Consider the following 24,132-nt stretch of genomic DNA (forward strand, 5'->3'; position numbering starts at 1 on the left):
GGGCACCTTTGGGAACCCCAATATTACGCTAAAATAAAATCAAATTCAGGGTTCGCTCAGTGCTTTGGGAGCTGAAGGTGTACCGCTTCCTAGGGAATTAATGGAAGTTGCTTTTGATGAATCTAAGCTGTGCTGTAGTCCTGCTGTGACGCAGTCTGGCTTGAAGTCAACCAACTGGTGTACCCGATGCCTGGTAGCTACACCGTGGCTTGCCCGCTACTGCCCGTTTGGTGCTTGTATGTCTGTACGCTTAGCTATACCTAATTTTTCTGTGCTTTTTAATTCCCAGTACTCCCCTCCTGGTTCCAGCCACTTGCCTGGGATATCCACCTCCGTCATCACTGGATCCCGTGGGGCTCTGCTGGGTCCGGTTTGGGTTGCTCGTGTCACACCTGTATTTTATTTAGCTGTTTGGCTTAAAAGTTTGAGTGCCTGAGTAGTGATGTGAGACAATCGTGCGTGGGATTTATTTCTGTGTTTAAATTTAAATGCGGAGAAGGCATCTCTGAGATGATTCATCAGGGAAGGATTTTAGGTTGTATTTTCTACAGAAGTGCGGCCATGTTTCTTTGCAAAATTTGGAGGTACTCCCAGTTCTTAAGGAAGAAAGTTAATTAATCTGGATACTCGTCGGTTCTATAATTCCTAAACATAAGTAGTCTTTAACTTTAAAACCTGTTTTGAAATGATGTCCCTAGTAATATTTTAACTGATTCACAGTCGAACGATGATTTTAAGACAGAAATCTCTTTTAGTAAAGATCTTTAAAGAGGGGTCATTTCATTAGGATGACTTCAGAAATACACTCTTTCGTCTAATTGCATGGGCGATAAATTATCAGTTACTGAGAGTAAACAGATGATTTTGGTACTAAGCGGGAGGGGTATGGATGTGTACATGCACTGCTGCGTGCCAGCAAAAAAACCCGAGGATCCTCGTGTTGAAACAGCTCTCATCCCTTGAGCACAGTAAACTTCTGAAATTTGATAACTGAAGTTCAGCAGAAGTTCACATCTTCATAAAATTAGGAACTTGATACATCGTATTAAAATTACGAGGCAGAGTAAGCACCGGGCTCTTAGCCAGATTACGTATTCAATGTTAGACTCTGTTACCGAATGTCTTCCTTAGAAGATCCAATTTAACTTCTACTTCATAGTCATATCTTTCCAAATTAAATTCTTCCCATTTCTCTCATCCCTCAGCTTGTGAAAAGGCTTGTGGTCACTTCTTCACTTGGTTCTACAGTCTCCAGGAGCCCCAAAATTATCTTGGAACAGAGAGGAACTTGGTGCTTTCAGTATGTAAAGCTCAGAAATTTTCTGTAATAGCTATGCAGGCCTGAAAATAGCCGTTTAATAAATACAAGTGAAAGACTGTTTAGAGAAAATACTAATATTCTTTCAGTGTTCCATGAAATTGTTTGGTACTTGAATGGAGTGGGTTGGTAGGATGGTGTTTTAGTCTGAGTTTCTAGTGTAAAATTTAAAATAAAAGGGAGAAAAGTTAGATGCCTTTAAAACTGTCAGTAAGCATGACCATTGCTTTTTTTTGGTGGTTCTAGGTATAATGATATTGATGAGAATGAGCTGCTTATTTTTCTCTATTTCCAAACTACTCGTGGTGATTAAGATCTCTGTTTCCACAATGACTTTGTTCACATACTGCCTTTCTAACATGACATCTGTGTTTGGTTTGGGAAGTAAATACATTTGTGGGTATTGTCAGAGACAGTGAAGTAGAAACAGTAAATGATGTTGTTGAAGGAGCACATCTGGGAGGGCATTGTAGGAGATGAAAACCAGGGGATGGCAAGACCCTTTCTGAGATTTTTGGGTTGGTTTTGCTCTGTACTGCTCCTCTGCCAGCTGGGAGCACAAAGACTGAGACCTGCCAGTAGGTTTTGAGATGTCACCTTCAGCCGTGGAGCAGACATTGTGCTTGGTGGCCCTGCAGGCTCATGGTGCTCTCTCTGGCCTCGGTGCTCTGGTTGGGTTAAAGAAATAATTATAATTCACCTGAATTCCTGACTCCGAAAAGCTGTCTGCACCAAGCAGTGTAGGGACTGACTTTTTTTGATTTTTTTTTTTAAAAAAGTCATTCCTGCTGATCATTGGACGCTCATGCACAGCAACATCCCGTTGCCGGTTGGTGGCTGAGGGTCCAGCCATGGACGCTGTGTAGCCCCGGCACCGGGGTGTGCCGACATCATCGTAATGGCACTTACTATGACTTCACGTTGTTCTTGTACACCTATGATGACTGTTTTGACTCAAATTTTCATTCGCTTGCCTCTTTCTGTGACTTTTAGGTCTCTGCCCAGGTTGTCTGTTCATACTTCTATGTTAAATATTTGAACCATTTGAGGTGCTTTAAATTGCTGCCTCGGACCCTCCTTTTTGTTATTTAACTTGAGCTGACTTTTATTTTTGCCTTCAGTGCAGATTTGTTTGAAAAGAAACTGATGGTTTGATCACTTGGGGGATGACAAGGGGGAATTTCATCTTAATTAGGCTTGGAAGAGTCATTAACGTTAATGAATAAGCTGTTTGATTTCATTCCTTTTTTTTAAAGAAAAAGGTGAGTTAAATATAATGCCAAGGGATAAAAAAGCGATTATGTAAAACTAGTCTTGCCACTAGGTTTCAATAATTCTGGTAGGATTGTGAAGCCCAATCTCCCAGGCTCTCTGGGGCTGTCACCGGTGGAGGCAAGGTAGCGAAACTACGAATATACAGGTCTTGTGTCTTCTCAACCAGTCCCTAATCCTGCCTTGATCAGCAGCAGCTAAAAATCCCCCAGGGCCATAAGGTAAATACATCCTCGTTCAACAAGTAGTCGACGAGGAACGGAATAACTTGTACTACTTTATAACAAATGTACAGATCTTGTCTGTTTGAACACCTCGTGCTGAACTGCCACTGCTGAGGGTAGTTTTTATTGGCTTACAGAAAATAAATTGTCTCCAGGACAATAAAATAGCATTTACTATGTTTCTCTAGGTATTCTGCCACCTTTATTTCTGTAAAGTATTAATCCTCGCTGCAGTGACTTCAGGGAGGCTGCATAAGGGATTAAATTATGTTCAGTATCCGTAAGGACATTGGAAACTATTCCCTGTGAGTAGATGCAGCTTTGTTCTCTTATTAAAAACTCAGAATATGAACCACTTCAGAATTTGAATAATATATTCTCTGTGTTTTCTTCCTCAGGACCGCTAATTTAAATAAGTCTGGTGAGGAAGGGGGAGAAAAAAAATCCATGTTCTGCTGTAAATAGCTATAGGGACATAAACAGTGCTTGGGCAAAAACAAATAAACCCAACTTTACTGTTAAGTTCTGGTGATAATATGAAGCTGGATGATGTACAGATGTGTTATTGATACAGATGGAGTTGTAAAACTGGTTTTAGTGACTTTGCTTAGAAAATATTGGGATGATGACTATGCTAACAAAACTACTCTGCAGTTTTCCATATTTGTTTTTGAAATAATAGATATCATAATCTTAACATATACTCCTGCAAAGACTCTGGTGCATGATTTGCTGCCTCTTAAAATATTTAAAGCCATAAGGTAGAATTCTGTGAATGTCCTGGCAATGATACGGTTGGAGGCATTAAGAAGATATAAGCTGGGTGGAGTCTTACTGGGTCAAGCGAGATCTGGACAGACTGGAGAGTTGGGCAAGGAGGAACCAAGTGAAATTCCATAAGGGCAAGCGCAGGGTCCTTCACCCGGGGAGGAATAACCCCAGACACCAGTACAGGTCAGGGCTTGACCTGCTGGGAAGTAGCGCTGTGGAGAAGGACCTGGGAGTCCTGGTGCACAACAAGCTCTCCATGAGCAGCAGTGTGCCCTCGTGGCCAAGAAGGCCAATGGTACCTGGGGCCCATTAAGAAGAGGGTGGCCAGCAGGTCAGGGAGGTTCTCCTCCCCCTCTGCTCTGCTTTGCCCCGGTGAGGCCACATGTGGAGTTCTGTGTCCAGTGCTGGGCTCCCCAGTTCAAGACAGACAGGGAACTACTGGGGAGAGTCCAGCGGAGGGCTGCGAGGATGAGGAGGGGCCTGGAGCATCTCTGGTATGAGGAAAGGCTGAGAGAGCTGGGGCTGGTTAGCCTGGAGAAGAGAGAGAAGACTGAGAGGGGATCTGATCAATGCTTATCAATATCTGAAGGGTGGGTGTCTAGAGGAAGGGGCCAGACTCTTCTGAGTGGTGCCCAGTGACAGGACAGGGGGCAAGGGGCACAAACTGGACCACAGGAAGTTCCACCTGAACATGAGGAAAAACTTGTTCACTGTGAGGGTGAGCGAGCCCTGGGACAGGCTGCCCAGAGCGGTTGTGGAGTCTCCTTCTCTGGAGAGATTCCAAACCCGCCTGGACACCATCCTGTGCCACCTGCTCTGGGTGATCCTGCTTTAGCCAGGGGGGTTGGACTAGATGATCTCCAGAAGTCCCTTCCAACCCCCACCAGTCTGTGAATCTGTGAGTTAGACTGTTCTTGCTAGACACTTCAGTGATGTGTCGTATAATTAAAATCAAACATTGTAGTCTTAAGGAGCCACAACTACAAAGCATGGTCGATGTCCTGAGCAATCTCTAGGCGTGATGAGAGGCAATTTGTGCGCAGGTTCCTTCTGTAACCTCCGTCTGGTAATTTAGTGGTCTGTCTGCCTCGGGATGCCCTGGTGCCCTATGGAACCACCTGCTGAGTGCCGCGGACCCTTCGTGGGTGTTGAAGGTGCTGCGCATACAGCTTTTGGGGTTGGCAAGTCTCGTCTTAAATGTGATTAAAACATTTTACTAGCAAAGTCATCAAAAGAGGCTACCAGCTCCCTCTGAGATAAAGTGATTAGAGCTCTAATGAGCCAAATGAGTACCAATAAGAAAATAATAATCTTCTTTTAGTTAAAGAACTAAGCGTTGACCATACGTAACTAAATCCCTGGCTAAAAGAGTACGTAATTTAATATTTTGTGAGATGTATTAAATATATATTGGAAGGAGATAAAGGAAACTGTAATATTTTATCTTTTTCTTTCAGGGAAGAATTGGCTGAGTCTTCTGAAGTTTGATTCAGTTTTAAAGTGTTGTGGTCTGTTAAGTTATAGTTCGGTGAAGTACAGAAAGGTACAGGGAAGTAATTTCTAAAGTGAAGATGTGCTGTCTTGGTAGGTGCTGAATAGAATGTTTTCTTTTTTTTTTTTTCCTAAGGAAAAGACATCCCAGATCTATTTCTTTTTTCCTCCTGGTGAGTTTTGAACTTTTGGGCTGATTTAAACCCAATTTGAGAGAATTAAAGATTAAAGATCGTGAAACTTTTCTTTAGCTATAGAGATAAATGGCGACGTGCAAGTAGAAGTTTCTCCTTTGTGAACATCAGATGAAAGGGAGACTGTTGCAAAGTTGGAAGCACAACGATACGTGGAGGAGCAGGTTTTTTGGTGGAACTCCAGGAGATGCTGATTTTGGTGCTCTCACCCTCGCCTGTGTGCAGCATGGTAATTTCCAAAGGTTAAAGTAAAAAAAAAAAAAAAAAAGATGTTAATGCAAATCAGTATTTAACTTTGCAAACTGTGAGCTGTGGTTCTTGATTCACAGGGAGCAGGGAATGCAAATTTAACCTAATGGCCTAATGGGAAAGTCCTTGTCAGAGCCACCATCCTAAAGCTTTCCTTTTTTTTATCGTCTTCCAGGAGATTCTGGCCTTTTACATCAGGGAGACGGAGGTAGTTCATGCTCCTGGGTTTGGATCTTGCTTCTCCTTTTCTAACTACAGTCATAACTTCTCTTCCTCTTGGCTGAAACTGGTTTGTCGGGACTCGTGGTAGAGAGCTTGCACAGTGGACTACCAAAGAGTCATTTTTTTGTGTAGCACAAAGCTAGTGTGGGTATATTAATAAATTTCTCAATGCAGTCAGTGGTTTTAGAAATGATTTAGAAATTAAGAGCTAGAGATTGAGTTCACAAGATTAAATGGAATAGATGGGTAGGTAACGGGTCTTTTATCTGGGTTATGGATATCTGAAGTTATGGAGCAAGGTCTTGCAGCTCCATTTTTTTTTTCCTTCAGTAATAACAACCACATTTTCTGAACTAGGAACCTATATCTGTCAGTCTAGGCAAGAACCATGTCTATTTGAATTAGAACATTAGAATTAGAACAACATAATCATACTTTTCTTTCTTAACTCAAACCTGTGGCTGCTTTGCATATTCATAGTAAAGGATTTCTGATTTTAGAAAGATACTGTTGGAAATTGGAGTATACAATTATGTACCATTGCGCGGTCCGGAGCTACAGAATGCCGCTTTTGCGTATCCTTTCTGGGTTTTTAAGGTGATCGAGGCAGTTTGCTGCAAAATATGATTGAAAATGTTGAGCAAAATCAGTTTCCTGCAGGTGATAAACTCAAATGGAGGGGAATAGGCGTGTGTGTTTGCTTTGGATTTCCTTGCTACTACAGAAAAGTATATTTCTTTGTCTCCTGATAATGTGGTCACGCATGCTGGAAAATCCTGGAAAATTGTACTATTTGCCAGTAAAAAGTCAGACATGTCTTTGAGAGCCTGCTTGTGTGCGCTGGCTGGATGTGGGGGCTTGAGCGAGAGCACGCTGTTCATTCTGGTCGGGTGATTAGCTCAGGTGGGATCCCTGCCAGGAGCAAACGGGATGTAAACTTCCCTCTTCCCTGTGCCCATCGCTACGACTTCTCTGGAACGTGGCGATTTCTGCCTTCTTGCAGGTGCCGGTAGACAGTGTGACTGTATCGGCGTGTTTCTGGCTTTTAATTGCAAGGAAATTGTCGCACGATAGACACAGTTGTTCAGTGGTGATTGGGAGGTAGTTACGCTGGGAGTTAAGCGTCTTAAATGGAAAACTTTTTTTTTTCTTCCTTTGGTTTCAGGATAGAGATAAGATCCCCTGAATCTTAGGTAATGCCTTTCATCAGGAGATGGCACGAGAGTTTGTCAGCGAAGTTCCTGCCTTTGCTCCCAGTTGTATAGAGGGAGAGTACGAAGCACGGAGAAGTGACTTTTCTAAAGTCACCTCCCAAACCAGAAAAAGAAGCTGAAGAATCACGAGAGCTGTGAAACATCAGCCCGCAAAACCAGCCTTGGAATTAATCACGTGGCGGGGCTCGGGTCTTGTTGGCCCCGCGGGTCGGAGCCGTCTGGGTCTGTGGTCTGCAGAATCGCCACTGACCAAGTGAAAAATCACGATGAGAAAGCATCACGCTGAAAAATTCCCAAGCAGCTCTCATGTAATATAAATGATGTTTTTACTTTTTCTCCCAGGGGAAAGTTGTGAAGCTTCATGAGTCAATTAACACTTTATAAATTATTTTGAGATCAGTGGATAACTAGCTGTCTGTAAATGCACTGTATATTACCTGGAAAAGCTAAAAAGATGCCACCGTGCCTTTTAACTACTCTTATCCTATTTTCTCTCACTGATTTGATTTATTTGCACTTAACGCCCTTTTTGATGTTAGAAGGCCAATATTTTGAACGGCTCCTTCCAAAATGCTGACGTTCCCATTTGGGGAAGGGAGGAAAAAGACTGCTTTTCACACGTTATATATGATTTTCTTCTCTGAATTGACAAAGCCACTCGAGCTGCACTCGGGGGCAACTTTATTTTGCACGAAGTACCGCCACGATATAATCCCTCGTCTAAACCTGACATACGGAGCAGAGAAACGCAGCCATGGAACGTATAGTATTTTCTATACGGTCGTAAAGAAGGAGGGGAAATGAGGATAACAGTGCAGAAAGCGTAACGCTGCGGCAATTTGGTGTGATGTAACCTACCCCGTGCTACTGATAAAAAGCAAACTTGAAGTCGGAGATGCTACGCTATAAAATATTCAAGTTGCTTCTTGGTGCTGAAGGCTACCGCTGATTTGGCTTAGATTTGTGGGAAAGCATGACAACGCTGTAGTATTCAGCCAGAACGGAGCTAGCAGGTTGCTGCATTTTAATGGACTTTGGTTTCCAGTGATGTTATTACTGTTATTGTCGTTATCTCTTTCTTTCAGAGAAGAACTAAGCCCTGTCACAACAGACCATTTTATCAGCAGAGGTTTGTTGGCGCTATGGGCAAGAAAGCGGCCCGTGATAGAAAGGAGTGTCCCATTAAAGTCAGTAGCGCTTAAGTCATTGAGATCACGTACGCAAATAAAGCAGGATGTGACTCCTTGCATACAAGACTTTCAAGAGTAGCCAGTGGCTTTTCCCGGGTGCCAGGACAGCGTTTGATCTCCCGAGATAGAGATTGCTAGTCCGAGGCCAGGATGGGATGCAGCACGTACCGTTTTCTGGCTGGATCCCACCCCTCTCCTCCTCCTCACCTGCTGCGCTACAGCACGTCGCGTTCGGAAACGGGTACGTTTGTCGCTCCTGTTTGCTGACTGGTTTCGTGCACGAAAATGGCATGCACGGTAAAGCCTGGGGTAACCTTGTGAGTCCTTAGAAGGTCCCCCTGGAAGCGAGAGGGAGACAATGCTCTGTTTGAGGACACGTGCCAGTGGAAGATAAAGCGTGCGTGAAAGCCAGGGAAAGCATCAGGGACCGGATTATTCTGCAGTTTATGAATTGGTGTTAGATGGTTTCTCCTGGTATCGTTTTAATACTTTTTTTCTCCTACTCTGTTTCTAAGTTTTTTTTCCTAGGCTATTGCTAAAATGTCCATTGCTCGTCTTCAAGGCAATAAATCTGCAGGGCTTTGACTCGCTGCTTGTGTTTTATCCGTACTAGACAGTCCTGCTTTGGCAATTAACGGCAGATGTGAGCAGGAAAACAGTGAGGACCAGTTTCCGTGCAACGGTGTAGCTGTACCTGGTTGTGCGAATCATTTGCCTTTCTACCAATGCACGGACCCAACAAGCCATCCGAAATCATTGTGCTTTTAAGCACATGAGTTTGCCTTTGCACGGATGGGGACAAGAAGAGCTCTCAGAGCCCAGGAAGGATTGGGAGGAGGTTGAAGAGGCTGTTTTGGATCACCCCGCAGCTGATGGGGAGCAGCAGGTCGCTGCAGAGGATGGGTGAGCTCTCCTCTGCCCCGGCTTCCCAAAGGGCTGAAGCTTGAGCTAGAAGCTACCATCATCCAGACGTAGCGGCTGACCTTCAGCAAATTAGGACGCGGAGCTGGGCTCAGATATGACCTGAACTGGCGGCGTAATGTACGCTTTATGTATGTATTGTAGAATAAAACAGGGAATATATGGGCAAATAATGTCCGTATCTGAGGACGCACAGATTCTGGCTGCTTTCTCTCCGCAGACTCGGCTCTGGCGTTTGGTCAGGAGTATTTTGCCGGTGTGGCACTACGTTAGCTGGCGGTTCTCACCTCCCTTTCCTTGCGCTTCACTTACTCTTTCCGCTTATACGTGCAATGCCCTGTGCCTACGCGGCATTGAACCGGTCCTCTGTGTGTGTGTAATAACGAGAACAAGAGCCGTAACGCTCACCGAGGCCCCTGGGAATCGCTGTAACGCAAATACCACCGCTGCTAAATGGTTACTTATACACAACGATAGCCGGTGATTTAGGGTTGCCTGCTAATGTTCAATAAAATGCCGATTGGGTCTGCGTTTCTCAAGTTGGTATTTGCCTCTGCCTGCATTTTTTCCAGTTTAATGGCCGTGGAGAGTACGCCGTGTTCAGTTAATTCATTTATTGCGCTGTATATCAGGATCGGGCTTCGACATGCTTTTACCAAATTTGTCTCGTAAAAAGATACGTCGCATGAGTCAAATGCTTCACTGGCCTACAGATATATGAGTAAATCTGTCAGACCCAAATTACTAGCTGGTTGTAGTTGCTTTCCTGAGGAAGGCACTGATTTCCTGGGGGTAGGGGTAATAGTGATTTTGCTAGTTTTAATGACTGAGAAAAGATGGTGGAGGGCTGAATCCTAATGTGTGGAAAAGCACATTTAAATAGATCTCCCTTAAATAAATAAATAAATACTGTGGGTTTATGAGGATTTGATTGTTTTAGAAAAATATTGCTACCTATAATGGTAAAACAATTATAACCTGATTCTTAGGTGTTCAGCTGTGTAGTTTGTGATGTCTTCCCCAGTATGGATTATATGCTGTTGCAATTTGTCCATGAACAGAAATCATAAAAAAAAAAAATCTCTTCTAGCCAATACAATTTAAAAAAAAAAAAAAATTTAGCCTATTCTTGTATTTTGGGCACAATTCTAATAATTTAGGGTGGGGAGCGTATTTTGTCCTTAACCCTTAGCTTTGTGGTCCTTATTGTTAGCAAAAACCCCAGGGTTTATACTGTAAGAGGAAGAATATAGCCAAAATGAAAGATCTTTCAAATATGAAACTAAGTTCAAAAGCGTTATTCAACTGAGAAAAATAATTTAACATCCCATTTAATGTCTCATTTAAGTCTTATATTATTTCTGACATGCGGTTTGCTGCGTGACTTTGAGTTTTTGGATGGGCACCATAGTATCACGTGTAATCTGTCAGAACTGCTTTTCCAATTAATTTGTTCTCTCTATATTTTAGCCTTTTGCTGTCAGGTAAAATATCTTGTGGCTTACATCCTCACGTGAAGAGGATGGAGGAAGAGAGGAGTTAGGTGTTGGAGGCGAAGGGCTGTCCCGTGGGCGCACGGCTGAAGCGCGCTGTCTCCGGGTGCGTCGCCGGTTCCCGTAGGACCGTGGTCGACCGTGGGCTGAGGGGAATTCCCACCTTTCAGGGATGAACACAGTCACGGTCACGATGCTCAGATCGCGCGGTGACAAATCCGTCGGGAAATAAGGTGGTGGATGTGCTTTTGAACCTTCTCAGTGTCTGGAATGAGACGAGACAGAACTAAAGCGTGTTTTTGTGCAGCATGTCAGATAATGGTCTAGAGAAAAGATAAACTTCTAGGGGTTTTTTTTCCCCCCTTCCTTGTCTTTTGAACTATGTTGCAGCACTTGAGAGAATGAATGCCTCCTTTGGCATAGTTAAACCTATCAAGGATTGAGCTGTTTCACATCCCGTGGGTTTGCGTGCAAACATCTGAACATCCTGTTGGTCTCATCTTTATTAATGATGTAGGATATTCCCAGCCCTTGCTCATGGAGTCAAAGGCTTGATGTTCATACTCTTGAAAGTTTTGTCCAAACGAAGTTCCCTGACCTGTAGTGTCCCTTTAATCACTGGTGGCGTGTCCTGCCCCTGGGGAACTGCAGTTAGCCTTAGCAGAATAAGTGATTTTCAAAGATTTTTCACCCGGCAAGAGCCAGGAAAACGGATACCCGCTGAAACAAACCCTAAAAGCATAAAATAGCTGAAAGTAAGTAAAATGGACAGCAGCCAGAAATTCTCAGGTGCTGCATTTGCATGTTCTACTCCAGTGTTCCCCGTCTTCTTCATTTGTGTATCACCGCGTGTGTGAGAGGCCCTATTCTTATGCTCGACGAGTTAAAATAAATTTCTCCTTGCTTTTTGTGCCTGAACCTTCTGGAACCTCTGATTAATCTTTCTTCTTGCAAGAGTTTGCTCCGCAATCTGTCCCAGTCCTTGAGAAAGTCTGGTCTTCAGCACAAGCGAGATGAGTGGCTGCTGAAGATGAGTGGTATTTGACAATTGAGAGTTGTTTTGAATCGATCTTTTCTTTAAATAGATATCATCAGCACATGCCATTAAGTGCCTTAAACTAGAAGGCTGAGGCCTTGAACTTGATTTGATCTTCTATGGATAGTCAGCGGAGGAGGGAGCGGAGAAGAAGCCTTTTGCTGTGAGTTGCATTAGTAGTAATTTATATGTTCTGGCTCTTTGAAGCACTGTAGAAGGATAGTCCATGCACTGGATTAGGGGAGGGGACCGGAATGTACATGAATGTTGTCTCTGCTGTCTGAGCAGAAGCTGTTATTTGTGGTAGCAAAGTGTCCTACGCCTCCTTTCTCTGAACAGATCGACCTTCGATATGTCCGAACTGCTCTGTCACATCAGAAACATCTGCTGCCATCAGCGGAGAATAAACCCCAGCTCACGTCACGTTAGGTATTTCGGATTTCTGAAAGATGAGACTTGAAGCAGACAGCTGGATTCAGAAGCCGCAATGGATGAGGTTTGCATGATAGAGAGATTCGTGGTGGTCTCATAGACCACACTAACCCTTACTGCGTCTGCCGGGGTTAACTAGTGCTGTCGTGCCGTGCAAACTTCCCTTGGCTAATGGCTTGCCCGGGCGTTCGACAGGGTTTCAGCTCTGGCTGCCGTCGTCCCGTGGTACCGCGCAGCTCGATGCTCTCGGTGGTAGCTCAAGAGCGATCCCAGCTCGTTGGAGGCAGAGGCAACCGCATTGCTTATTGTTTCTTCCTCCCGAACTGAGGATGCCTCTGTCCTGCTCAAAAACGGTTTGTTTATTGGAAGGTGTGGCTGGAGTCACTCCTCATTATTCTGAAGGTATTTTCAAGGGGGGTCTGAAGTACTTTAAATGAGGCGTGTCGCAAAAATACCACGTCGTGTTTGTAGACTGTTACATCAAGAGGTTGCTGGGCCGCTCAGGGCATCTTTATGCTGCTTCTGTGGTGCTTTATGAAAGCAAAGTCACTGCTCCACATGCAAGGCTCTAAATGTAACGGCCTAAACGATGCTAGCGCCAGCAAACTCCCAGTGCGTGGCCCGCAAATGAGAGCGCCTACCTTTCTTATTGTTTCAATTAAGAGACTTTGAAATATGACCTTTCTTAGATTCTTCAGCAATTAAAAAAAAAAAAAAATCCTGTTTTTTTTTTTCTTGCTTTTTTCCTGTTTGAGGAGCAGATTTGATGGTTTCATTGGCGACTGGCGGGAAGCCTGTTCTGCTCGCTGGCTGCAAGCCACGAGTGCTGGCAAGAGAAGCCGACAGGAAGATGAAGAGATTTACACCCTCTGATTTGTGTATTAACGGGGGCAAAGCTGTAGGTGGGCTTGTCGGCGGATGATAAAAATTTAGGGTAGTATTTCTTTTCCCGACGCAGGTGTATTGTACTACAGTGAGTGACAGGGAGTTACACTCCCAGAGATTCAGTCTATCAGGTGGGCTTCTTAATAAATATTAGCAGTTTTGTTGCTTTGACTATCTACTGTGCTTTCAGACTAGATAGAAGGAAGACGTTCTTTACGCTGAGGGTGGTGAAACGCTGGCACGGGTTGCCCGGAGAGGTGGTAGATGCCTCATCCCTGGAAATATTCAAGGTCAGGTTAGACGTGGCTCTGAGCGACTTGATCTGGTTGAAGAGGTCTCTGCTCATCTGGACTAGATGACCTTCAAAGGTCCCTTCCAATCCAAACTATTTTGTTGATTCTATGATTTTTTTTTTCTGTTTCCCTGCCTTCTCTTTGAGAAATCGGCATATAGTCTTAAGCTGAAAGCTGCGGCTGTATCTCGGAGAAGTTGAGAGAGGAACTAGATCCAGCCCGCTGTCTGGACAGCTGTGGAGGGCTAAAGGCAAGGAGCTCTGGAGTTTTGCCTGTGGCTAGAAGAAGGTCATAGATTCAAGCCGTGGTCTTGAAGAATGGCAAATTTGGTTCTTGTGAACTCTGAAATGCTGAAAAATCTGTAGAATGAAGAAAAAAAGCAATCTTGAGGGTTGGACTTGAATGCTTTGGTTAGAATTGAAGTTTTTGTTGTTCTGAATGTATCCTGCGTGTGTGGGACGTTCAGGCACAACAGCTTTGTGCTAGTGCTTTGAATCGGAAAGAAAGACCTTGCAAAGACTAAGTAGAACTGACCGTGGAGGCATCGAATCCTTGATGAAAATCCCCCTACAGCATAAATATGTGGATGGAAAAAATAGATTGTTTCCGTGCATTCTGCTGAGCGCAGCCAGCGAGCGAGCCGCATAAGAGGTGACAAGTAAATTAGATTTTAAAATTCTTGCAGTTTTGATAATCTGAGCTGACATCAGTAACATAGGTTGGGGAAAAGTCTTTTTCAGAATAATAAGTTCATTTATTTTCTGTGATAGGTAAGAGGCATCAAAGGGCAGATCCTGGCTCCATCTTCCTTCAGCTGGCCTTGGTGGAATTAGATTGCTGCCAAGAATTGATGCTATAATATTTGTAATGGACTGTACATGCTGGGAGAGAATTGCTGTGCTGGAGGAGACCTCGATGTGCCCCTGTACTAGAAAAAAGGGGAAATTTTCTTCCTGCGTGGGATGTTCTGAATTGTCTGTTTGCGATTTATGGTTTCTATCTCATCTACAGCGAGTTCAACAGCACTCGCGTCAACGTGTCCACGTTGAGGGTAGGGCTGATGGAGGACTCGATGGCTTCTGACCTTCTGGTCCGTGTGGTTTAAGAGGAGACATGGTGGCTCTCTTGGCCTTATGTGAGGAATCTGACCTCACAGTAAGCTATCAGGATTAAAACCTCCTCAAAAGGTGAGGGTGCTTGGGGAACTGGGGCCACTTTCGTGGCTAAGTAGCATCAGGGTTGCAACACCACTTAAGTGTTCAAGCCTAAACTCTCCCCTAAATCCTCTCTTATATATTTATATATATACACTGTTGCTTTTACACTCAACTGTAAAATCTGTGCCTTGTTTCTTTGACTTTGTAGTAAGTTGACCCGCTACAGAGATTCCCTCCAGAGCTGTGCTACTGTTTGAGGTCAACTAAATTCTCCTCCTCCCCAAAGGGCTGCAGAGAGAGAAGTGCAGGGAGACTGCTCCTTTCAGTCTTCACCGTGGAGCTCGGAGGGCTCTCTGAAAACTAGAGGACTTCACAGCAAGAATGTCAAGATGCATTTTCCCGTATGATAATTGAATGCTAAGTACAAGTCGCAGAAATAATTGTCTCGCCCTTAAATGTGTAAGGCTAAAAAAGCTATCACAGTTTGGTTCTCCTGAAACGAAGCCAAATGCTTTGTTTGGCTTGGAGTTTGGGATGAATCTGGCTGAAAACATCTAAGCTGCTTTCACTCCCCTGGCACAAAGCAGGATGAGTCACTCTTCAATCCAAAAGCAATGAGACACATGCTAAGAGGACAGCAGAAAAGCATGTGAAATAGATTTTTTTTTTTCCTTGGGTTTTTTTTTGACACTTGTTCAATGAATATTAAACATAATAGCACCTATTTAAACTCTTCGTTATTTTCTCTTTAGGGTATCAGGTGATGGTGGTCCCTAAGCTTGCTTTCTTTTCAAGCCCGCAGGCTTGAATCGCACTTTTTAACCTTCTCTTATGAGGGTTTTTCTCCTTTTCTGCTGAAAAAACTGAGAACTTGGCATGAAACCATCTTTCTTTTCCCTCCTTGGCTGTCCCCGAACTGTCTTTCAGTTCGTTTCAGTTTGTGGGTACCCCAAAAGAAACTCCCGCTCAGCTTTATAAGCAAAGACGCAAACACTGTTGTATTTACAGAAGAGCGGGGTTTGAACCCCTGCTTATCTTGGATTTCTCCTGTGACCTTGAGCGAGCAAGTCAATCACTGTAGCATCTTCAAAAGTGCCTAAAAAGCCAGAGGAATTATTTTTGGTTAGAAGCTGCCACATTTTATAGGCTACTGGGCTGCCAGTTTCTGTGGCTTTGCTGCCTTTCAATATTTTAACCTATGTCTTGGAGACTCAGTTTTTCATGTATGAAATTCAAATTATTATCTCTTGTTTACATAAGAATACAAATTAGACTGTGATGCACTCAGATTTTTATATATATACACCACTCACTTATAGTTAATTGAAATAATTGTGTACATAACTACGTAACTGGCTGTACTTTGGTTAATCTGGAGCTATTTGGACGTGCCTGCCGCTGCGCTTCGTAAGTAATTACTTGGATCTCAATCCATAATTTTAATGCCAAGGCCGCATCTATCCTTCTCTCCTGCAGACAGGGCCGTAGACCAGAGTCATCCTTGTTTAAGCCCGACTTCTTAAATCAAACTTCCAGACTTTAAACTGGGTCTATTCTCCCTTTGGTTGCGGCTGCTGGATGCTCAGCTGCATTTTGGTGTATCCATGGGGCTGCGACGGTGAGTTACAACTGGGTTGCTGCAGAAATAATACTGGAGATGTGGGGAAAACAGAAGATAGCAAATGAGAGTTATGTAAGTTTATTTCCGAGGATGCCGTGTTGTGCGCTCTCTCTCTGAAATTCTTGGTTACTTTTCAATATCTTGTTTTTTGATGGAACAGTTTAGAATCCAGTTGATACGTGATGTTGATGATATGGTCATGACCCGTAACTTACGTTCTTTCGAACAACCACGTTACCTTCTAGGTAATTTTGCTTATGTGCATCTCCACAGTCAGGAGAAATCGAGGCAATCATATGTTTGCATCATAAATCACAATCATCGGAGACCTGCTTATTCCCTGTTTCACGGTATATTTGTACGTGGCGTGATTTATTGGTGGGGACCGCGTCCACGCGTTGCAGTCTGAGTTGTGGTACTTTGTGTTCAAGTTTGACAGGATTTAACTATGTTCTGTGTAGCCAGAATACAGAATGTGGTTTGTATTTAAAAAAAAAAAAAAGAAAAAAGAGAACCTGCCTTGTTTGTAGTGGTCATGAGCTCTTAATTGATTAATCCCATCTGGGTATTAATACAATTAATATGTTATCACCTAATTAGGTAATCCCCATGGGTTCCCCCATCCAGGTGGAGAGATGGGAGGTCTAATTTTAAGCATAAAGGACAAAAGCTCATGCGTTAACACTTGCTATGTATTTTTAGCTTGGGCATGTGAACTTGATGAAAATTGAGTGCTAATAAGAAGAGACCATCCATGGTCTCATGGCTACTGTGCCAATGGCTGAAGCAAAGAGAGCAGCTGGAAGCTGAGACTGTAGAGTAAATTAGCATCTCCTCGCTAAGATTTTGTGTTTTCTCTGGTATATCTTGAGTTATAGTCTCAGGTGGGGGTTGATAAGTATTATTTGAAATACTCAGCGCCTGGCAGGATGAAGTATTTCCAATATCAGGCACGAGTTTGAGGAGCGGTTGAACTTTTCTGCTGTTGAGAATAGGTAATAATAGGTAATAGTAAATAGGCCTGTGATGACTTGATGCGTTGTGTTCTGGCATCGTCTGCTCTTGAAACACCAGGCAGGTTTCCATCCTTGGCTTGTCGGACAATCAGAGGCGCCTTCCCCTCCTTCGCTTCACACCGAGGTGCCCTTTCTTGTAAATGGGTTTAACTTCTATCTATATAAACCTTAACTGCCCAAATTTCATATATAAAATGTGCAAAGGTGTAAAATATCTTATTAATATTCATTTTATTGTAATATTGAAATCCTTCCTTTTGAATCCTTCTCATTAGGCTGACAGCCGGTACTAGGAGTGGCCGTCTGGTACCGTACTGCAGGAATTCCCTGGCTGGCATTACTCTATAAAAATATTGCTAAATGCATATTGGGAACTCGATTCCTCCCCACCTAATTTAGTTTCTTCTAAATCAGAAATCTGAGTGTCCAGCTTTTCATTAGTTTTATCTCCTCTGAGATGTACGGCTTCCAGTCCTGTAAGATGGAGTTTGCAACAAGTTGATTCAGCTCCTGTTTCTACGACCGAACTGGAACGCCACGCCGGTATTTGGATTATTCGGTAAAATCCGTACGTCTTGTTCTGATACCTCTGGTGCAAATCTTTTCAGAATTGTAAAGTGGAGCTAGCAAACGAGGAAGAATATAGAGTAACTAAAGTATAGCACCTTTTTGGAAACCAGTCTGTGGAAGAAAGAATTAGCCGTTTCTAAAATACTTGCATTTCCAGATTCACTCACCCATGCTCTCTCTTTCCTGTTTTCCTGAAGCAAACAGAAGGAAATCACTCTTTTTCATTACCTTGGTTTCTTGCCCTTCAGCTATTATGTGAATTGAAAGTGGGGAGAAAAAAAAAAGGGCTTGTCTTGATGTTAAGTAACCTTGCAGACTTTAATTTGAAACAAACAAAGCATTTAAAGCCGTTCTTCTCCGGGGGATTGTACTGAGTGCTACTAAATTGCTGAATATTTAATAGCTAAACATGTTCCAGACCCTGAGGTCTGTCCCCCAAATGATAAGCCTTTTTATTAAGTGAAATTTAATTGCTTAATAATTGGGTCTTCTGTAAGGAAAGATGGGGGGCCTGATAGGCTGCCAACCAGACTGCGTGGTAAATCGGAGTTGGGTACCGCTTTCAATTAAGTTCCTTAAGTAGGTTTGGGTATAACGCAGGGAGGTGCATCTGTGACCCTTTGGCCGCAGAACGAAGCATCACCGAGGATCCGCGATGTTGAATTCCAGAGTCTGTCTCGGAAAGTGACTTTCTCAGAATGTATTTGCCGACCCGTTCCCTTGAGCCAGCTCCTGACAACCCAAACATCTGCGTAGCTTCAAAAACTGTCTTTAAAATAAATCAGCGTAAGCCAGGAGAGCTGTAAAGACCCGGTGATAGTTTTAAGATCTCATACGTTATGGTCCTGCAGAGAGATGACCCCGTTTTGAACATAACCGTGGAAAAAAGGTGGTTAGCGTCTTTTAGGACCCAGAAGAAGGTTTTTTGCAACATCCTGATCTATAGATGCTACTGTGGGGTGTTTTTTTTAAACTTAGAGTTGGGATACCTGCAGAAAGGGAGATGGTGCAGAGACCAGGCAAAATGTGATCCGGCGGTGTGCAGGGGTATGGCAGGTACAGTGCTGCCATGGAAAAAAAACCCAAGTCCCTCTATGACAATTGTTTCAGTCCTAGTTTTTACAGTAAATTGTTAGGTTTAGCTGCCTTTCCGCCTGGAAAAATCTGCAGTTTTCAACAGCTTTCCATCACCGTTCACGCTGCGTTTATGTTACGGTTGGGTTTTTTTAATGAAAGCGTTGAATGCTTCTATTTTTCTAGCTTGCACCAGCTTTGCTGGGGGTGAAAAGCTGTTACTTGCGCGTCTGTGCCAATAGCTCGGCTGGGAAGTGGCATCCTCGCTGTAACGGGAACGCGTGCGAGGGTGCAGCGGGTGGCAGGGCTTGCGTGGATGGGGTTGGGAACGACGGCCTTTTCTTCGCTCGCTTTGTTCGTAGGGATAACTTGTAAACATGGCAGTTAAGAAATACCGCTGCCCACACAACAGTAGATTCACATAGGGTCTCTTTCATGTGTGGAAATGCTGTTAGGAAGCCTTTAACAAGGCTGAAACTGGCTCGGTAAAGAATTTCCCTGCTTCAGTTCCCGGGAGCGCTTCACTCGGATTGCGAGATCTCATCCTTGCAGATGGTCTGGGAGATAGGAGCAACGCGTTTGGGGAGGAGAACTGAGACAAGAGATGGGTGACCAAAATCACACCAGAAAATAGGTGTTTGAACCAAGAAATCAACTCGGTAGGTGATCGTTCCCCAGTACGTTGCTTTTTCTGAACATTTGGGCGGCATTTTAATGTCTGGAAAGTCGGGGTCTTTGCTTCCTCACTTAATATCCTCTACTGACAGCTCTTTTTTTGAAAGCCTTCACTGTATACTGGCTGATAGAATTTAAAAGCTGCTTGTTGCCTGTATACTTTGTAGTTGCTTTTAGTGTCATCCTTTAGGTTTTTCGCTCTGTCAAACACTTGGTGGGTGTTTGCACATGCTCCTGAGGGGTTGTAGTTACTGGTATGGCTTCAAATAGTCCCTGCAGGTTGGGTGAGTGTGCCTGGCCAGGCTGGGGGTGGTAGGGTCATCTCCAGGGACTGGCCAGGACCGGAGCCACAGTAGGTCCCCAACATATGGCCACACCATCTCTAGCACATCCCTGATCCAAGCAGTCTATCTTCTTGATTTGCCCTTCTTCTACTTGGCTGGAAAGGTGGTCGATTTATTTTTTCCCCTTTTTTTTTTTCCTTTTCTTTTCCTTCTTTATAAGTTTATCTATGCTTTTTGTAAAGCAGTGATGCTTCCAGGTAATAAAGTCTGTGATCTTGGCATCATCTGTCACTTGCACTTTGAATCTTGCAGACCCTGTCCTGTTCTTGCGGGTTTTTCCTTCTGGAGCACGTGAAGGGACGCGGTCCTCGTGTTTTTGCATCGAGTGAGGTTGGGGCGTCTGGGAACTGTGCAATTAAAGCTCCCAGCTCTGCTCTCCTGCCCTCACAAGTCGAAAATATTTCATGGAAAACCAGACGCAGGCTATTCCTCATCTGAAGTATTTGATTATGTGACCCAAGTGATTTGTTTAGCTGAGGCTTTTTGGAATATTTTTCCGTTTATTTGTGGGGAAGGGCGTAGAGAAGGAGAAATACAGCAAGATGTGACTCTAACGTTTTCCTAACCTTACATAGGTTTAGTTGTTTGGTTGCCACCCTGTTCTGAACAGTTGGTATTGCATGAGAGCATATCTGTACTTTGTTAAAGTTGTTCCTGAGTGGGTTTGTAAGTAGCAGGTTCAATTTGTTACTCTTTATGTTGGTAACACATCTTTTCTTTGCTGTTAATGAGTGTAATTTACAAAGGAAAGTGTTAGTCACCCGGCCATTACAGCAATCTCCAAGTAGTTTTCAGAATATCACATCAATTTTTTTATTTTTTTTAGTCTGGATTGTTAACAAAATCCAAATCAGCATGGAAACAGCGTGCAACTTCTATTTTCAGCAGCTATATAATTGCTTTTTTTTTTCCCTTTGCTTGTGTTTGCAGGACCACTGAGGTTTCTTTCCCAGACAGAATCTGTCATGGCTTTCGCAGGAGACACCATTCTGCTGAAGTGTGAAGTTGTGGGGGAGCCCATGCCCGTGGTGCACTGGCAGCGAAACCAGGAGGACTTGTTCCCAAGCCCAGCTGACACACGGGTGGCCGTCCTGCCCTCCGGAGCTTTACAGATCAGCAGGGTCCAGCATGGGGACAGCGGGATCTACAGGTGCCTGGCGAAAAACCCGGCCAGTTCGAGAACGGGAAACGATGCGGAAGTCAGAGTTCTAGCGGGTAAGAACCAGACCCTTCTACAGCGTCTTTCTCTCTTGTCCGGTCGTGTCCTTTGGTTCTCTGAAAGAGCAGTCACTCCTCCTGGGGCAGCTAGGCTGATTTATCCCGCTTTCTTTCCAGTTACTTCTACAAGCTCCCAAGTTCTTCTTCACATGGAAGAGCCTGGAGACCTTTAGAAGCAGTTGGATGCAAAGGTGAGGAGTTGACACCTTAGGAAAGTATTCATGCTGCCTAACTTCAAGTACCAAATTTAGATCTGTACGAAGCTGGTCTCTTTTACGTGCTCAATGGAGAGAGACAAGTACTTCCCATCTCACAGCGTTGACGTGAGCGCTGGAATTGTTTTCTCAGAGCGCTCTCTGGAAGAACTCCTCTCGCTCCATCGACTGGAAAGGCAATCTGTTGGGACTAGCTGCTGAATTTACCTACTCAAAGTTAGGTTGCTTGGATACTTCAGTGCCTCTTGTGATCTACCAAGTTGCCCAGACCACGGTTTGGGATCTGACACAGTTTAACTGTGATGGGTAATGTTCCTAAATTTGTGGCCAAGTGAGCATCTTGCTCTGCCTTTTAATAAACTCATCAGCTAAATAGATGTTACCACTGTGGTTCAGTGTCAAGATCTGAGCACCAAAAGAGTGATTTGAAAAAGGTATTGCTGCAAAATCTCCTTCCCTTCTAGTTCTACAGGCAAACATGTAACCATTAATTAAATGGGACAGGGACGATGTGTTTTTAGATTTTTTTTTAACGTGTGCGTTTTCTAGACAAATGTTGTTGGTTTGTGTGATTTCTCACTAAGTGAGAGGTAGGTAACTGAGCAGGATTCTCAGACTTCTGAGATGGTCCAAATGCTATAGAAATCAGGAAGGCCAGGATCCATCCTGGGGAAGTGTCTATATACTGATGACACATGGAACTTGATGAGTTGTTATGATTTAACCCGGCAGGCAGCTAAAACAACTACTCAGCTGTTTGCTTACTCTGCCTCCCCAGTGGCATGGGGAAGAGAATCGGAGGGGAAAAAACCAAAGGTAAAACTCGTGCGTTGGGATAAGGGCAGTTTAATAGACAGAAAAGGAAGAGAATGATAATAATAGAACATACAAAACAAGTGACCCACAGCAGAACTGCGGCCCACCGATGCCCAGCTAGTTCCCGAGCCATGGTCTAAACCCCCAGCCAGCTTCCCCCCAGTTATATACTGAGTGTGATGTCATACGGTGTGGAATATCCCTTTGGCCAGTTGAGGTCAGCTGTCCTGGCCGTGTTCCCCCCCCAGCTTCTTGTGCACCTCCAGCCTCCTTGCTGGGTGAGGAGCTGAAAAGTCCTGGACTGCTTGGCAACAACTAAAACATCAGTGTGTTATCAACGTTATTCTCCTCCTAAACCCAAACCACGGCGCTATACTTGCTACTAGGAAGAAAATGAACGCTACCCTAGCCGAAACCAGGACACGAGTTCATCTTCACTTCTAGTAGGAGTGTTTTGTAATAGCTCTGGGATTTATTCCAGTGGAATTTGGAGGATTACAGTATCTTCTGTGTTTGTGATTTGACACCAAAAGAAGCAAAGAAATGTTCCCCACGCACACCCCCTCTAAACCTAGGATTACAAACCAAAGCCCGTGGCCTTACTTTCTGCTACAGTGGTAGGTTTTACTCCTTTTTGGAGCTGCAAAGCAAAATACGAGCCAGAACAGCTGGCAACAGGGGAAGACCATGTTACCTGGAGTTCCCTGCAGGTTTTTCCCTATTTTTTTGGAGACCAGAGTTCGTGTCCAATCTCTGCAGCATGGACCTGTTCCCCATTTGTTGGTTTATCTAATAGCTGCCCCGGGGTGGCCGTTCTTGGGGCTTCCAAGCTCACCGTGAGCCTTAGAGCCCTGTGCTGGTCCTCATGCATCTCTCTTGCCTCCGTGGTTATTAATGGCCATTGGACATCCACGGGGAAAAGTGGTGGTGGTGGGGTTTGTTTTTTTTTTAGATGTCTTGATTAAAATTAAGAAAATCATGAAAGTTTGTGTTTTAGACCTGGAAGACTTCTCTCGGCCTCCTCAGGGTATTGGTAATTTGCCATGCATCTACATTTCTGATCGTTTGTAGATGGATTGATATTTTTACTGTTTCCCAGTTTCGGTCGTTAACATCCTGGCTAAAAGGCCTCTCTCAGGCTGTCTGTAGGAGAGAGGGGAATTAATTTCTCTCTTCCCAGCATGTTAAAATTTTATACCAGGGAAACACTGGAGCAAATAATGAGGAAAATACATAACAAGGAACTAGTGGAGTCAGACTTTGGCTTAGGGCAAGCAGCGCAAGGTCTCATTTCAGGATAATGTGAGCAGACAGCAGCTCTTATAAGAAATGAGTGGTGCTCCTGAAACAAAAATTCAGATCTTATTGAGCCTCTTGGGAATTTTGTTCTCATGTGCATGCTTTGATGGTTCAGAGCTATCTGCTGTTTTGCTGCTAATTCTGCCTCTCCTGGTTTTGCTTGTTGGTAGAAATCTGTCTTCAGTTGCAGCTCTCCTCTCCTATAATTAGTGAAGGCAGGATACTCTTGTTGGCCTTTTTCCCCTGGTTAGTGGGGGGAAAAAAAGGAAAAAGTCTTAAATCCTATTCAAAGGAATAAGCAATAAACAAAAAACCAGCGTAGGTAGTATATAATAATGCTGTATTTTTAAAATGCTGCTTCTTCCACGGATAGTGGTTGTGATTTGTTTTGCACACATAGCATATCTGTCAGGCAAAACTGACCACAATCCTGGCAAATAATTTCTAATCATCTCTACAGCTTCCAAAGAGCACAGAAGAAAAAAAGAATTGAGGGGTAAACATCTTTAGTCATTTAGTTTCTTTAGTCAAAGTGCCTGTGGCTTAAATATTTGATTCGATGTTATGGTGGGTCTGGAGATAGCTGTATCTCTTCTTGATAGAAGAATTCATCATCTGATATGATACAGGTTAGCAAAACAAAATATTTGGAGGAAGAAATCACTCATTTCCTGGACAGAAAAGTAAAATTGGCCCTACCAGACCCAAACCTGTAATTTAACTTACCATGTAAATGAAGGAATAGTTGAGCCTTCAACCTCCGTTACCAGAGAGAAGAGATTTGTGGGTGGGTTGATGTCTTGCAGGGGGGGAGAAGGTGCTGGGTGGGAAGTTTTTACTTTGAGAACTAGAAGACACTTTACAAGTGACCATTTGCAACTGTGTTTCCTATGTGTAGTTTGATTATTCTGCCTGAGGAGGC

General features: G+C 43.8%; 1 protein-coding gene across 1 annotated transcript in view; it reads left to right on the plus strand.

The window, feature by feature from the left end:
- DCC (DCC netrin 1 receptor) overlaps positions 1 to 24,132 on the plus strand; it is a 364,131-nt gene that overhangs the window by 33,806 nt on the left and 306,193 nt on the right. The window contains exon 2 of the mRNA XM_075740931.1: positions 20,593 to 20,877. Coding sequence (XP_075597046.1) covers positions 20,593 to 20,877 — 285 coding nt within the window. The remainder of the gene's footprint in view (positions 1 to 20,592; positions 20,878 to 24,132) is intronic.

This window comes from Balearica regulorum, chromosome Z, assembly GCF_011004875.1.
Source record: "Balearica regulorum gibbericeps isolate bBalReg1 chromosome Z, bBalReg1.pri, whole genome shotgun sequence".
In the NCBI taxonomy this organism is placed as follows: domain Eukaryota; kingdom Metazoa; phylum Chordata; class Aves; order Gruiformes; family Gruidae; genus Balearica; species Balearica regulorum.